A 17210-nucleotide genomic window follows, 5' to 3' on the forward strand; every position below is an offset into this window, starting at 1 on the left:
GAGAGAAAAAGCAGTGGCTTCACACCTTAAAACGAAAAGTCCAGTTTTTAGTTTTCTGTCTTCCTTACGGTTTGGCTTCCTTATTGTTTTATTAAACATCTAGCTCCTGCATCTTTGGTGAAAATTTATGGCTGCAGAGAAAGCTACAAATACTTGCTTTGAAAAACAATATGAAAGTAATTGTCTTATCTCATCTAGACAATGTACCAGTCTTTCTATACAAAACCTCTACACATGTGCTATATACTTTGGGAAAAAAATAAAAATCAAAGGAACAATCTATAAGTAAATGCAATACATCAAGATGAACCCCCAAACTGGAACAGCTAGACCTTTATTGTTCTCTTTTACAGTATTTTATGAAAAATAAAAAAAATCAGTTTTTTTAGTTCAATTGCAAAAGATAACCTATGCAGATCTAATAATGACATGATTACACTGTTATTTGCTGTTTTTTCCCCTCAAGACACGGACGATAAGTTCTTGCTCAATGACAAAACTATTACACATTTAAAGTTATGCTCACAAAGAAGTTTTATCAGCTTTTTGAATACTCATTAGCTTCCAGACATTATCATAGGCCTTCACTTGCTCTCACGGAAGTCAATGACAAGACTCTCTGACTTCAACAGGAGTTAAGTTCTTAAAGAGTAAGGCAAGGATGATAACTTGTGCAGTAATATATTATACTGTACTATTATAGTAATATAACAGGGATTGGAATGCACCTTAATATAGGTATGACTACATGTAACTAACACCCACAAAAAAAAAAAAAAAAAAAATCAATATTTCACAGTAGGTCCTGAAATAATATATGTAAAGCGATACAGATTGTTACATGTTATGGAAGCTAATGCAAATGAAACTTGATTGATAAGGTTGTTTTTTGTTTTTTTTTTTTCTTCAAGCAATACAAATTCGTTATGTTAATTTGGTACAGAACATTTTCTGAAAACAATAGTACCCATAAATAATCAATGTGTTATGAAATTGAATGAAATTTTAATATAAACACATTAGGATGTAATTAATGAGAATATTTGTGCAAACATTTTCTCATTTTATTCTGTTCAGCTTCAGAATTCTGTAAGCTGTGAGGCATTCGTCGTCTCATCGTCCTTAACATGGCAGAAAGTGATATTAAATCTCTTCATTATTTTATTTTGTTCAGTCCTCTTCCCATCAAACATGCAAACACTGTCATCACCATTTTTGGCTTCACTTCGACCAGATCATCTGGGAGAGCATATATACGAGCACCAATTTTGCGAGCAACTGAAATGGCGTACCTTAGAAAGCAAACAAAAATAAATATTATTTAACTTAAATCTAACACGTGAAGATTCACAACAACAGATTTTAATAGCAGTATATGTCCATTCAGTCAGCACTTACCCTCTAGGTGGAAATGAACATTATTCTGGTAAACTATGTATTAGCAACTGTACTGACAGCCATTTTGCTACCCATTATCAAAGCATTTATTTTTCTCAGTAACAGTGTGGATTATGGCAGACTATTAATAAACCAATTGCAGTGGAGTAGGTGATATCAGCTGTGAATTTGAGTTCATAATTTAAACATGCTAGAAAAATACCTCTAGGATATTATAATTTAAAATAATATTCTCTTTGAAACAAAGTAACATTAGTGAAATTTCTCTCTGTTAAATTGATAAATCATATTAATTACACCAGGAAATAAAGCATTTCTACACTTCAGGAAAATACAAAGTATTCATTTAAAACTTACTTGGCATTATTCAATTTGTCTTGATAAGAAAGATCTTCTCTCTTGACCATTTCTGGGCGAATTGCTTTTGGTGCAATGGCATCTATTAAATCAAGGACAGGTAAACTAGTGCTAATTGATTTGTCCTAAAAGAAAATACGTAAAAATTAGGATAAGGAACCTAATAGCTTTGATTATTCTGTCTTTGCAATGAAAGAAAACTTCCAGCCCATCTCAGAGGCTGAAAACTAGCAGTATGTTTTGTTACTTTATTGCATAAACATTCCCCCCCACACCCTTTATGTAGTCTAATGTTTTCAGCACATCTAAATTATAAGGTTCACACTGAATGTTGGTATCATTGCACAAATATAAATGGCCTAAATTACTTGAATGAAAAAGTCTTCCCCCTTCCCTGGGCAGAAAGGAACTTTGAAAGAAGTCCAAGCACCAGACTATTTTCAAGATAACAAAATGGTATTTGCATTCCCCAACTAGTCTGATTTTTCTTTTTTTCTCATAAGAGAATTATTTTCTGAAGTAGTTTATTGCCCACTATATCATTTTTGCATCCCAGATGGCATTCTGAGATAGTATGAGCAGTCTATGTTTTGTCTTTAATACACGAATGTGTTTTCCTCAAGTTTTAAAATATAAAATGCTGTTGCTGCCATTATTTCTTCCCTAATATCATGGGAAATAAGCAGCCTGCTGCAAGATGAAATCAAACCAACAGTTTGGGAAGATAGGGAACCAACATGAAGACAGTTTCAGCAATGCTGGCTCTTGTTTCATCAGAGCCTCGGCTCATAAGACACATGACCCAACTGCCTTCATCACAAGATTACAGCTATGATTTCAAATTCCATCAAGTTCCACAGTGTCATCACTCTAACTATACATTTACAAATAGTAATATACATCTGCCTGAAGACATGGAACGCATTGGGTATCTCCGCAAGAATATAAACCATTTTTATTTTTTTTTTAAATTTTTGTTTCAATTAATGCCAATGTGATAAAACTTGGCTTTCATATTCCACAACAAATAGCTGGGACCTCCATTTTCTCTGCTACACAATGTTTGTAGTAGTAACCCCAAAACATAGACAAAAATTCAAATTGTGAAAGATAATATATACATGAATGTTGTCAAAAATCAGCAGTAAGAGAATCGTGCTGAAGAATGTCTTTTGTCTGTATTGGTCTACCATCCTTTGAACTACCTTAAAAACAAACAACCTCCCCCCAAAAACACAGGCATACCAAAATCAAGATGCTGGGGCAGATTATCGTCTTACATTCAAATTATTTATATTAATATTGCTACAATGAATGTAGAAATAAGAGTTGATCTTCCCTTTTGTGAAGATCAACACCAAGTTTACCTTCTACAATAAAAATTAAGTCTTCTGGTGTAGAAAGATAATTTGATATTACCTTCTGCCCAATGCTTACCTAATACAATGTCATACCAGGGAGCTCTCAAATATTTGACTTGGTTTTTATGTTCCTGTTGTGAACTACATTGATATAACTGTTTCAGTGCATACAATAAACCTGTATAAGAATACTATATTTGTGTACAAGTGCAACCCTGCAGTTGATCTACCACTTCTAAAGAATGAAATTCACACACCATGATATATACACCTGACATACGTGCCTTCTTTCATGCCTGACACTAAGCACATGAAAGGAAAGCTTTATTTATCAATTTGCTCATACTTGCTGAAATAGATAAGCTCCTGTAGCACATAGATTATTTGTTGACAGTGACCTGTTCTGTTAGGTCTGTGGCACACCAGCAATGCCATTCAAGCCAACACAGGTTGCTGGTTAAATTGGGTTCCCTCTGCTGGTGCTGTCACACACTTGTTTTTCAATGACTGCTATTAAAGAAGCGGTGAAATCTCTTGTTCCCACCCCCAGTATTTCCAAAACTGTTCTTCATGTTTGTGCTCAAAAGTATGAGTGTGCCAATACCCATATAAATGCAAGATACCTGACACACCACACCCAAACACTGGCATGACTTCAGGCAGATGTCCCTTGGATATTTTTTTTTTCTAATTTTTAGAAACTACAGTCTCTGCTCTAAGATTTCTTGCTATTAATAGAGCTGTGAAATACTTCTGAAAATTAACAGACTCTCAAAAATATTTCCTTTTACAATTATGCTAGCTGATAGGGGAGAGCCACAGTTAAAGCCAAACTGTTAACGGATCAAATTAAAAATCCTACATCTGGTTATAGGTGGAAAGAAAAGTAGAAGTATTTGATTACCTTGAAACTGGTAATTGAAGTTTTCTTATTTGCATTTGAAAGTGTCTGATTCACCCAGTTAATAATAATTTCATCATTTACTTTTTCCCCCTCTCCAAGGTCTGATAATACATTCAAAGTATACCTTTAATAAGGAAAATAAGAGTCTGAATTAAAGCTAAAAGCAAAAGTAAAATATTAATTCAGCACAGTAACAGTTCTAAGTACTCATCTTCATAAAATACCCTACCTTATAAACTATTAGTTCATTAAATCACTTTTTCAGTTGTTGCAAGAATAAAATAACATCCTACAACTCAATGTTCAGTATCACAACTTCTTTCTGTATTTTACTCAGCACACTATAGCTAATTTTACTTTATATGCTTAAATGTCTCCCCTGCATCCAGGCACAACAGTCCAAGAAACAAAACACTGAGTATTTCAGCGTAAATTAATTTATGGAAAATACTTTAAAATATTCTTTACTGAAATCAACTTACATTTATTCCTGCTCGGTGCACTAACAAGATTTTAATTTTACATTACTATAGCTGTGATGGCTTTAAAGTTCTTCCCTGTTTTCAAGTCTATAGCATACATCACCTCTTCCTACTTATCTTCCTTTTTTGATTGCACAAATTTTTAAATCACTCCCTACTTTCAGAAAAATACATGGAATAAAGACAAAATAAATTATGTGCTTTTATACTGGCTGAAGGATAACCAATTTTAATCACAATTTTTAAAACGTAAGGTTTTAATTATTGATATATAAATGGATGTATGCACATAGAAACACACTATCGTCATTTCAATCACTACACAGCATGTAAAAATGTGTATAAATTTATATCTCAGAGTAAGTGAATGTTTACAAATGACTCCACAAAATGCTTATTTAAAACACACTAGAAAATTGCACTTAGTTCTTGGTTCATTCTTAAACATTTTCCTCTATTATTAACCTATCTGAACTCCCATATTTGTCAGATCAGTATTTAAAATAAAAAATAAAAAAAACTAGCAGTGCTGCAGCCTTATTTGTTAATATTCAGTCAAAAAGATTTTGAATTTGTAGAAGTTCACAATGGTTCTTTGATTACAAAAGCTTCAAAATATTTTGGTCAATTTAAATGTTTGAATCAATACAACATGAATAAGACAAATCTTGATCAGAAATTTAATACAGCTTAATCTTTGGTATTTCCATAAGCATTAATTCTTACACAGAACAGTTATGATTATTTTTCTATATAACCTTGTTATTTCTACTGCTAGGCTAGTGTCTTGCAATTTTTATGTTAAAGTATGAAATTTTACTCAGATTATGGAAGCTTTTGTACATGATTATAACAGGTGCAGGACACTGAAGTGATTGCACCAGTTCTTTCCTCTTAGATATGCTGTGCACCACTGTACCTGTTAGATGAGCTGAACACACTTGCTTTAATTTCCCTTGATGTACAAACAGCAACATATATGAAGACATGCACAGATGCATACATGTGTCATATACTACGCCTAACTTACCTTCTCATCAGTTGCCATATCAAAGCCAAAGTCAGAGTAGGATTGCCCTCATTTAGATCATGTCCAGCAATACCAACCAGAGAGAATTTTGCTTTTGTCTTCCCAAGTTCTACAGCATAATTGCAATTCTCAATCTAAAAGTAAATGTATACAAACAACGCAAAAAAAAAATCTGTAACACAGACCTAGAAACTATGTGTAGTGTCAATTAATTTGGCTTACTGTTAACTATCGTGAGATTTTGAAGCTACAGAAAGATTTCTAGCCTTTGTACACTATGCTGTTTTTACTGTTCTTGCAGATATAAATACAATTACATAAGATTGCAATGCTAATCATATTTCACAGCTGAGAAAAAAATTCTCTTGGTTTTCATCTAGGTAATAAATAGTCACATCAAAACTGAATTTGGGAGAATACTTGGAATACATTATTTTTAAACAAACAGCATTTTTTTGTCCTACATTTGTGGCTTCGTAATGATCACAAAGTAAGTGAAAGCTTGGATTCTGCAGGACTTCCACAAATTCTCTTGGCACAATATTAAGCTGCTCTGCAACACCTCTTGATATAAGAGCATTGGACAACAGCTGTGTTACGCCTGAAATTTTTACTGAGATACCCTAATTAGATCCTAAATTTAATATTGCCAAATGGCAGCCATATTTCACATTTTGAAACTCAAGTGATACTATTGCTATTTATTTCTTGAAACAATACCTGGAAGATTTTTCTCTCCCCTCCTCCTGTTTCCCCTCACCCTGTCTTTTTTTTTTTTTTTTGGCCTAGGACTGTCTCACTAACACTCCAATCTAGACAATCCAGGTTACTAGAAACAGCACAACTGGAAACTGTGAAACTAAATTGTATTTGAGAGTATCTACTCACCTTTTTCATATTACCACCGAGCAGAGGATAAGGACGTTTGTTGACGTGGCTCCAGTCAACTGGCACACGAGTCATCTCATACAATTGGAAGATTATTAAAGCATCAGAGAGATCACTAAATGAGAGTAAGCCAATATTTTAAAGTATGAAACTTCATATGCACAATGAAAAAGTTATTAAATACTTGAGTATTTCTCAATCATGAATGGAATATCTGAATCAGGTACTGCTTAGTGAGTTCTACAGAAAAGTTCCTGTCATGCTGTATGGAAATTTGGAAATCACTATTTCAGTAGAATTACAACTTCCCTTTATTCACATTGTTACTATATTCTAGCAGATATTCATAAATACCTATTTTATTATACCCAAGGGAGAACAAAATACTACTTAAAGAAAAAAAGGCCTTACCTGTATAAATGGTTAACATACGGGCTTACACCCAGTGAATTCATCCAGTTTCTGAAAGTCCTTTCTTCGTTACTTTCTCCTATAGTGATAAATATAATTCTATATAAATTACTTGGAGAAAATATTTTAATAAGCAATGTTTAAATGACTCACATACATACAACAAACAAGTTACGGCTCCTGCACTATGGTGTGTTGTTTTCTTTTCCCTCCTTAAAAATAAGTTCATCATTTCCATAATAGTAGTTCCTAATGGCCAATAAGTAGAGGTGATCTTATCAAGTTCAGGGTCCCTCAGTTCTAAGCAAAAGGCCAGAGAGCACAGGATCCATCTTTGTGTGTGTGTGTGTAAATGTATCTTAAAAAAAATAAAATACAGAAATAGACTGTTTATTGGTTTTGTTTTAGATGATATGTAATGGTGCAAATGGTGATAAGTAATAACAAAGTTAATGACTGAAGTTCCTAAAACTAAAATAATCAGTGGAAAGTATATTCAACACTATCTTTAAATCTGTTTGAAATCCCATTTTTATTAAAGGTTAATATTAACACAATGCAATTGTGTCAAACTGTAGAAACTACAGCTCTGCTCTCTCCACACAAATTCCCAGTATTAATTTGTGAAGGTCCTCCACAGCAACAGACCTCACCTTTTAAGTTTTTAACAGTGGAGGCCCAGCAGGGCAGTATTATACTGATAAAATGTGTGAAGCTGTATATACTGCCAAACAGGCTAGTTATTCTTGCAGATTTAACTAGAAACTCTGGAATTGTTGGAAATTTCAGTTGTGATTGACTTTTTCCAACAGAATAGATTTTGTAAAAGCCTTCCAGCAATCCTACCAGTTACTTTCCATCTTATGAGAAATGCAGAAAACCCAGTAGAAAAAAACCCTTCATTTTCCTGAGTTAGGTTGTTCTTACTATAATCACGAGCCCCTTAACTAATGTTCTTTCTTTATAAGGTTACAGCTTGCAGTAATATATTAATTTTCTACATACAACATTACTTAAAGTTAACAATGAATGTGTGGCCAATTACTTGTGAATCAATGCTACATAAGCCATTTCCTCTTACATCAAAGAACAACAATTAAGGAAATATTTAGCCTGAATACATGAGCTTGCAGTAAAATCATTGCTTTGTTCTGTTGGTCTGATAATCCAGTTGAAAATAGAGAGGACACTGGGGGAGAGAAATTCTCCACAAAGAATGACAGAATAGATTTCACAGAACTGAAACATATGAAAATTTGAAGATTTTTCTTCACCTGTTCCTTAGTGGATAATGGCACTGAGTTCGTCTAATGAGGTTTATGTAGCATGAAAACAGCCTCATTTAGTTCCGCAGTTCATGCTGACTACAGAACAATTAATGTTTTTGCAAAGTGAAGTTGATGTTTAAACGTGCATCATTAGATTAGAAAGAACACCACCTTAATGTTATTTTTCCATTAAATTGATGTTATGGTTCTATTTTTAGATACAGGTTACAGTTTTAATCTAGACCTTATTTTCTATATAAAAATACCCAGACTTGAAAACGGATTTATCGAAAACATAACAAATTCAGATATTTCTGTGAAATATTTCAGTTGTAACTAGCATGTTCCAATAGAACACATTTTATAAAAAAACCTGTCAGGCAGTTTACCAGTTACTTTCCAATTAATAAGAAATTGATTATATTCATCCTACTGCTGTATTTTCTTCCTGAATTATAAGATCTTTGATATGGAATTCAAGCTGGTATTTGTTTCAGATTCACTTACAAAAGTTACCAAAGATTCATTGATGAATGAATGCATGTTGAAAGAAATATACTATGCTGCAAGGTCTTCAGGCAGTCACCTTTGTTTCACATATTTCTTCCCAAAGCAAAACTTAAGACAATAAAGGATTACATTTTGTGATAAATAACAACATCAGCCTTTTTCCATAGAAAAGAAAATCAACATAGAAGCATGAGAGTACCTTAGAGGTACTTAAGGTCACTTTTTTTTTTTTTTTTTTAATATTTTGCTTTTATTACATTTTTAGGCTTACTGATCTTTGGGTTAGTTTACAGTGCCTAAAAACTGACCGCAAAGTGCTTTTAAGGACACTTATCCATTGCAAAGATGACAACCAGGTTACTTAATGAACTCTTACTAAAAGCATAGCTACAAAAAATTACTCAGAAACTGCACTCAGACTGGGAATTTTACAATACATGCTTAACACTGCCAAAAGAATCCCAAGTAGACAAGCAAGACCAAGAGCATGCAAGTTGGGAAACCCCATTTTGTCTAGCAGGAATTCAGCACAGTGTATTTAATATGCCACTTTAAACAAATCCCTTTATCATGCAACACGTAAATGTTCTTAAGTCTTCCAGATGGCTGAGAACCAATTTTTTTTCTCTCCATTCTTTTATGCAAAATATACCTTGTGATCCTATCAGGAGCATATCTTCTGCTGAGTGGTGCAGCAGATAGCCAAAATCATAGGAAAACTGCAGAAAAGGGACAGAGCTACACAAAAGAGAGAGGAGCAAATTTGGTAGTATCCTTTATATTTACAGCCATCTCTTTCTTCTCTGAGATCATTATACTATGGAACTGAATGAGGAGTAGCAATAAGGATGGGGTCAAGATTCAAAGGGCTTCCAATACCTGAGATTCTCTCTGAAAGACAACAGAGCTTAAGATTTAAGTTTCCACCCTAAATTCAACTGGCCTGAGTGGGAGTAGTTAACCTTCTCATGTTAACAGTCTTGAAGGCTGCCAGCAGACTTCAAAACAGCCTCAGATAACATGCACGCTGGACAAAAGACGGGTAGACATGTTTCCATGTTCTCCTCCCCTCAAGAGCTCAGCTTTCTGGGAGTTAGATCCCAAACTCTGGTGTCCTTCCTACAAGTGAGAATTTCCTCAGAGCAACAGCAACACATAAGGGTGATGCATTCACTGAGGACTCCATCCTCCTCCTCCCACCCCACATAGTATCAGATGTTTATTTCCTTTTGGAAAAATATCTGAGGGTTCTGCTCTCTGCATACAAGCGACCATCACCAGACATACTATCAGCCTAAATTCCAATTTATGCCTAGTGTTTGTTGTTTTAAACCGAAAAGAGCAGCCACATCATATTTTTGGGGTGGAATAATCATGGAAAAGATAGAATTTAATGCAAGAAAACTAAGGCTTTCAAGAAGCTCTACTCACCCAGGTACAAGTTTAGAGCTTCAAAACTTAGCTTATGGAAGGCCGCTGCTGGTTAGATTCACAGAAAGAACTATATGGTGTTTGACTTGTTCACATCTTGCCCCCATTTTATATGCATCATGTTAGACCTGTGTTTTTTCTTTTGAGTTAGACTAAATTTAATATAAAAGCAATAGAAAAATACAAGAATGATGCAGAAAATCAACCAGCAGAAAAGGACAGATACAATTAAAACACTAGATAAAATCACACCAAGAAAAATGCAGACTAAATACTTTATCAGAGTACAGAAAAGTACTAAATACAGTACCTACATTAGGAGGGGTCAAATCTGGATTTCATGAAGCAAAATAGGAAAGCATTATAAATTATGAGTCAGATTACAACAGACCATCTAAGATGACACTATAAAGAAACAAATTACATTTTGTCTAACACTACTTTGAGAAAAGGTTAGCCAATATACAGGACTTAATGGTAAACAAACAAACAAAACACATGAACAACGTTGTCTTTTGGCTAAAATAACTATCAATAGTTTAGATCTACATGGCAACACAGGAGTTATTATTTGGGGGCAGAGAGGAGTCTTCTACTTGCCTGTAAACAGATAATGCTGTCATAGTTATCTGTCTCTAAACTAGTCACTATAAAAAGCAACCTAAATTTGGCCTGTATTTACCATTAAAGAACTGTACTCTAGCATTTGGTGATTACATATTCTACTTTCACACAGCTCTTGCACACAATCCTAAAAGCATATATTTCCAATAGAATTGCAGCAGAGGAAGAGCAAGGCTTTTCTTCAATCATTTGTCACGGACAGCAAGGACTGCAGTGACTAGGGATGTCATAGCTGGAAAAGGAAGACTGCCTCCTGTGCTTTGATACCTCTACCAAAGCTGGCACCCATAAAACCAGAAAAGCAGGAAGCCTGAAACAGGAGTGGTCTGAGGGATACAAGATTTATGAAATAGGGTTACAGCAGAGCAGGAAACTTATGAAAAAGCTAGAAGCAAAGGAAGATGGACTCACCTAGATGGAAAGGAAACCTGATAGGAACAGTATAAGGAAAGCAAGAGCAGGCAGTGCAGAGCAATGTGCTAGCATTGTTGATGATTCTCTCAAGTGCGGCAACCCTCATTCTCACCTTTCCTTTGAGATCAGTGAACAACTGAAATACACTGGCTATACTGTTTCATTATCCTAGATTAGCTGGTCCACAGAAAGGGTAACAGCCAAGGATTACTATTCCTTTATCTCCAGCATTAGGGATCTGAACAGCACAATTCAAGCACAGTACAAACTCACAGATATGCTAGGATCCATACAGGTTGTTGGTGCAATAGATTTGTACAGGTCATTTATACAGAAGCTTTTTTTTTTTTTTTTAAATCAGTTTCCAGTTTTAAAAATGCAACCAGCTATATACACATGTATATAAAAACCACAACCCGTGAGAAGCACTTTAGAAGACATAGTAGATTTTAAAAGACAGTTGTATAATATAGTACTCCAAATTAGGAAAAGCTGTATTTGTGCATCAGCTAAAATATAAATCCTATGGCAAGAAGCAAAGGAACCTGGAAAAGCAATAACAGAACAGGCTTTGCTCCTGCAAGTGAATAATAAGAGATTATTCACAAATAGCCTCTGGTCAAGCTAATGAGGACTTCTACTACAGGCTTATGCTGAAAGCTAATGAAAAAGCTCTATATGCTGGTGTTAACACAGGCACCATCACACACAGATCCTTTATCACAACCTAGAATACTTAAACAGAAGTCATTAGCGTTCTTATCTCCTATATGCTTAGCAAGTTGAGTACCTTCTAATAAATTGAGATCATAAGATGAATTGTCAGGCTTGTGTAGGGCTGGATGTGTGTTAAAGAGATTTGCAACAAAAGCCAAATTGAGTTTAGGGTTGCCTGCAACCACATCTGCTGGAGTTACAAACTGCCTGCAGCCCAATTTGTCTGCCTGTTGGAGCATGTATTCAGCCCTCTTGAAGTCATTTTTCTCCTAAAAGAAAAAAAAAAACAACACATTAACTTGTAACAAACACTTTCATGTTCTGACTGAAGGTGCAGTCTAGCAAATCGTGACCTGTGTCTCCCTCATTTCCCTAATGCCCAAGCTAGCTCTTACAGACCCTAACAATTCCCCTCTTCCTTCCACTTTCTTTCTGTCCTTCATTTCTGTGGCTGCCTGTTCAGCATGCCCAGTGAATCACAGCAGACAGAGGTGAGTGGTTATGTTTCTGTTTCCAAGCTGTTGATTCCCTTACCAAATGTATTTCTGCTATATGAGCTATAGGTTCATAATCACTGCTTCAAACTGGCATTCTCATAAACAGTACTTACGGATGATCTTAGATGATCAGATGATCTCAAAACCCTCCATTACCGAGTTTGGACATGATATCAAAAGAAAGACAAGGTGATAGATTATTTTTGCCTCTAAATCTTTTTAGTTGGTAGCCTATGCGTAATGAAAAGGTATTTTGTATATTCATCTTTATTATTAATCTACCTAGAATAAGCAAGTCTTCAAAACCATGTAACATATACCTTTTGCCTCTAATCTTCACAACATTAAAAGTTACTATTTCAAGGGAAATCAGTTAGCAACTGATTTACTCTTAGAATGAAATAAGAGTCATTAATTCAACACTGGTACACTCAACCAGAACCTTGCTCTATAACACGTTTGCACGTTATTCATACTGGTTTATAACCCATTACAGAAAATGATCGAATAAACTATAGGAAATTACAAAGGAAAAAACCACCAACAAAAATCCACTATCCTTTCTCACCCCCCCCCCCCCAAAAAAAAAAAAGCAACAAAATAGATCTCTCTTCATGAAGGAATTTGAGAGGACTGAAGCTCAGTTATAAGCAAAAGTTATACATGCATAGTTTTGCAACTGGGTTTTCATTATAATAAATAATAAGATTTTGATTGATACAGGCATCTTAGGCAGTCAGTTCAATTTTGCATCAAACATTCTCTAAGTAATCTTTCTTTTCTTTCAGCGTTATGTAGCGTCTTAGAGAAAAGTGTTCTTGACATCTAGATAACCATTTTCAGCACTTGTAGCCCTTTGCAACTTAAAGTTTGACAGTTGCTACGCTTTCCTGCTAGTTACTTGAAAGGTTCACATGTTATCACCGAATTCTATTTAGTTTGAGGAAAGATCACAAAGTTTGTGAAGTCAGCTTTTTTTCCTCGCCTGAATTCCAAAAGAACAGAACTGAAACAGGATGTTGTAAAATTCATATTGGCGGATCCAACTGAAAACACCAGTTGCACTCTAATGTAAGTAAAACACAGTTCCAAATTTTAAACTATAGGATGCATAATCCTATTTCAGCAGTGTCCTGGAACTTGACTCGAGCTTTTCTCATTTAATCTTCTATGACATTGGATAATCTGACTGAGCTGTTGTATGCTTCGCAAAAGCAAAAGGCAATTCTAGAACAGCTTTGCAACCAAGATGTTGGATACATATACAGAGGTCTCAGATAATTCCAGTCTTTTATTTTTATTTTTTTTTAAATTTCAGGATACTTACATGAAACCCTGAAAAGTCAATTTTAACAGGTATTTCATCAGGGTCATCTCCTTTGGGTGCTATCTGATTTAACAGATGGTAGTATGCTCTTGAATCCTAAAACACACAGCGTAGTATTAAGAAAATGAAAAAATATGTAGCCTCTGATAGTCATTTACTACTCTTGCAGTCTGATTCAAAAGCCACAGAAGTCAGAAATATGGCACTCTAATTACAGTGAATATGGATGAGGTCATACAGCCATTTTACTATCATATACCACATAGGACTTATTTAGCCAGATGAAAGAACAGAAGTGTAAGCTGATTTTTCTGGATGATGTTAATTACATTTATTCTACTGGATATGAAGTAGACAGCTGCAATTAAGATAAAGAAATTTATATAGGTTACCCACAAAAAAAAAAACCTACAAAGGAACATGGATCTTATTTTCAGTATTTGTATTTCATTCCTTCACTATTCTTTTTACATTGTTTCCTAAATTTTTCTATTTCTGATGGGACTAAGTAAGTGGAATTAAAAAATAAGACTGAAGTGGCTCTTTTAAGATTAATTTATAGAGACAAAACAAGTTAGATTTATTTGATGCAGTTTTTAAGTGTGCTTCTCTGCTCCCTTACCACTATGAAACCATAAAACTAAAAGGCAAACCTACTAATTTTAGAAGTATTAAGTATATACTTCTCTTACATAGAATGTAAGATCTTTACTATATTAGCGGTTTTCATATAAAACCCTAGTTTGCTTTAATACTAGCCTTCTTGGTGGCATTTAAAAAGATATAACTAGAAATGACCGTAATTGTTTTTTTCATTGAGAAGGTGTCTCACCACCTTAAGGAAACTTGCTCCTTTGCTTTTGAAGTTTTTTCTCTCTCTTGAACAGGACTTACTACAGTACTCTGCATACCTTATGCAGAATGACTGAAAACAAGAGAAGAATTACGAAGACCTGACATCTGCTACAAAGAACCAGCATGGCTTCCAGTCCCCTTTGGTCTGTAAAGTGGCAAACCAGCACGACAGTGGTTGAGAGGGGCTGCTCACTTCTTGGATCAAGAATCAGTAGCTACTCCAGATAGCTCTCTAAATAACTACTTTCCAGAAGTGGTTTCCTATTCTTCTGTACAATGCCATGTACAAAGTGCAATAACCACTAGCAAATACACAACAGAAGGAGTTTAAAAGCCATGCTCTTCTTCCTTAAAAAAAAACAACAAAAAGAAATGATGGGTTTCTACAAACCCACAAACAGAGAAGGATGGCCAAGTAAAAGGGCAACTAACAGGGAAGTGCAAATTTCCCTAAGTAGCTCTAACCTTAGAACATTAGAACTGCCTTGAATATGGGCTTGCAGGAAATGTTCACTTCGCACTGTGATGTGATAACACATGGCATGAACAACTGACTAAGATAGATGAGATCAAAATCATGTTCTTCCAGTGTTGAAAAGCGTAGGCTGAACCTATAGCTAGAAAAAGCAGATGACTAGTATTTTTCTAAATACTTCTGATCTGGCTCATTTGTTTCTATGCATAGTATGTTTTAATACCACTATGTTCAATTATCAGAGTGATAACTACATACCTTGATGTCTTGGCTGAAATTACTGATTTTCTGCCACCCTGCATTGGTCAGATGGTAGTTCACCCAGCGTAGCAAGAGCTCTTCTGGTGAAAGCTTCAGTAACTGATCTAGTTCTTCCCCTTCATTTAGCAAAGCGATTAGAGCTAAAAAGAAGTTTGAAAGAAAGCTGAAATAATTGCCATCATTGTTTCAAAGCAGTTAATTACAAATTGTACACATTACAATAGCTAGCATTACACTTACCTTCATTTCTGGAGATCTCAATATCAGCAAAAAGACCAGCTTTTATGATCTGCCACAAGAGCCCCAATACCAAGTGGGGTTTTCCTTCTTGTAAATCTTGTGATCCAATATTGACAACCGTACAGCCAATAGCAGATGCTGAGTTCAGAGCCAAGTTTAGGTTTTCCTATTCAGAATATCAACATTTAACAAACTTATGAGGTTGTGAATCTCTGTAGCTTTAATATGAACAAATTTACTAAGTGTCTGAATTTTCTAAGCGTCTAATTTTCTAAGCGTCTGAAGCTATAAGAACTTATGGATTAGTTGAATGGTTCGCAGTGCACCCTAGAGATTTCTTGTGAAAAACCACGTGTCCTATCAAAATTTATTGGATGTCATCATTGGCAATGCTTAATGTGAACCCAGCAAAAAATTGTGGATCACCTTCCACTGCTTGGATTGCTAATCAGTCTTATTTGTATTTCACAGGTATCATATACACAAATTTGACAATATTGCCCAAAATACCAGGGACTTGATCCACTAGAAAAATGTGTTTATATGGTATTTCGCCCTGTGTAGGAGGCTACTGACGTCACTGCCACCACAGCCATTATCTTAGCTCTTATACAGGCTGACACATTTAGTCAAGCAACTCAAAGTGTGATTGAACAGCATTAGAAAATCAGAGCCATTCAACATGCTGACACTGAAAGTGAAGCTAATGATCGCCACAAATGAAATATTACAAAAAAAAGGCAGGTGTCATATTACTCTTTTTCCTCTCCAGTGTCATACTTTAACTATCTACAGGGACAGCATAAGCACATGTATTATTGTATTTGCTGACACATATCCCTTAAACAAGTAGAGATTACAAGACCCAATTGGAGGATTTAGAATATGGTATGGTGTTAACTTTCCATATTTTCATGTCGCCATCTGAAATTGAAAGTCTGTCCAGTATCTGAAGCTTTTAAACAGGATTTTATTTTCTCCTTAGGCTGGTAACTTAAGGATCTACTTCCTTCTTCCACACCTATTTTCTCATATCCAAAATTTCTTAAAAACAGGTTCTCCTCAACTATTTTATGGCTCATACACAGCCAAAAAAACATAGAGCTTCTCATCTTTTGTCCAAGCCACTCTCCGCTACTGAAAACGCATCATCTTAGCATATAGTATACAGCTATGCAGATACTTTCTGTATTGCATCCCTAAATTTGACCCAGACATCCACTCAGAAATTTAACATTATTTTGTTCAGATTCTTAGTAAAGCAAAAAGGAACATAGTGAAACAACTAAGGAAAGCATGAAGACAAAGCTTTCCTGTAAGCCATTTAAGAAACAGAAGACTTCAGCTGAGTTTGTTAGAGAATACAATTTCATGCTTTGACATTTTAAAATACATAGGACTAATTTTTTCTCCACCAGAGTAACTGTCATTAAAATAAAGCTATAAAAAATGTATTTTACTTTCTCATTTGTGACAAGTTCCTATCTGTGCAGTACTTACAGATATAGTGAAAGGAGTGAGTTTCTTCTTATTAATAGCCCTTTCATCAATTGTATCTGGTTGTGAGAAGTTAATCATTTTGCTAAGGAAGAAAAGCCAGAGTTTATTCAAACTTCCACTTCTCAGAAAACATGCTTCATTATTTGTTTAAAACATGAACACTTGAAACTAGCTGTAAATGTCTGACACAATTAAAAAAGACAACCTCATTCATTAAATCTTTTCTCCTTGTTAAATAATTGGACATTCATCCAGAAACA

General features: G+C 34.8%; 1 protein-coding gene across 2 annotated transcripts in view; it reads right to left on the reverse strand.

The window, feature by feature from the left end:
* Positions 1 to 318: 318 nt before the first annotated feature.
* PLS1 (plastin 1) overlaps positions 319 to 17210 on the reverse strand; it is a 40489-nt gene continuing 23597 nt past the window's right edge. For both annotated transcript variants that reach the window (XM_035544661.2, XM_035544662.2), the window contains 11 exons: positions 16951 to 17032; positions 15451 to 15616; positions 15208 to 15350; positions 13620 to 13715; positions 11869 to 12064; positions 6832 to 6910; positions 6421 to 6535; positions 5533 to 5666; positions 4021 to 4144; positions 1756 to 1880; positions 319 to 1292 (listed from right to left, as the gene is read on the reverse strand). In XM_035544661.2, the coding sequence (XP_035400554.1) occupies positions 1157 to 1292; positions 1756 to 1880; positions 4021 to 4144; positions 5533 to 5666; positions 6421 to 6535; positions 6832 to 6910; positions 11869 to 12064; positions 13620 to 13715; positions 15208 to 15350; positions 15451 to 15616; positions 16951 to 17032 (1396 nt within the window). In that variant the 3' untranslated portion in view covers positions 319 to 1156. The remainder of the gene's footprint in view (positions 1293 to 1755; positions 1881 to 4020; positions 4145 to 5532; positions 5667 to 6420; positions 6536 to 6831; positions 6911 to 11868; positions 12065 to 13619; positions 13716 to 15207; positions 15351 to 15450; positions 15617 to 16950; positions 17033 to 17210) is intronic.

Source organism: Cygnus atratus, chromosome 9, assembly GCF_013377495.2.
Source record: "Cygnus atratus isolate AKBS03 ecotype Queensland, Australia chromosome 9, CAtr_DNAZoo_HiC_assembly, whole genome shotgun sequence".
In the NCBI taxonomy this organism is placed as follows: domain Eukaryota; kingdom Metazoa; phylum Chordata; class Aves; order Anseriformes; family Anatidae; genus Cygnus; species Cygnus atratus.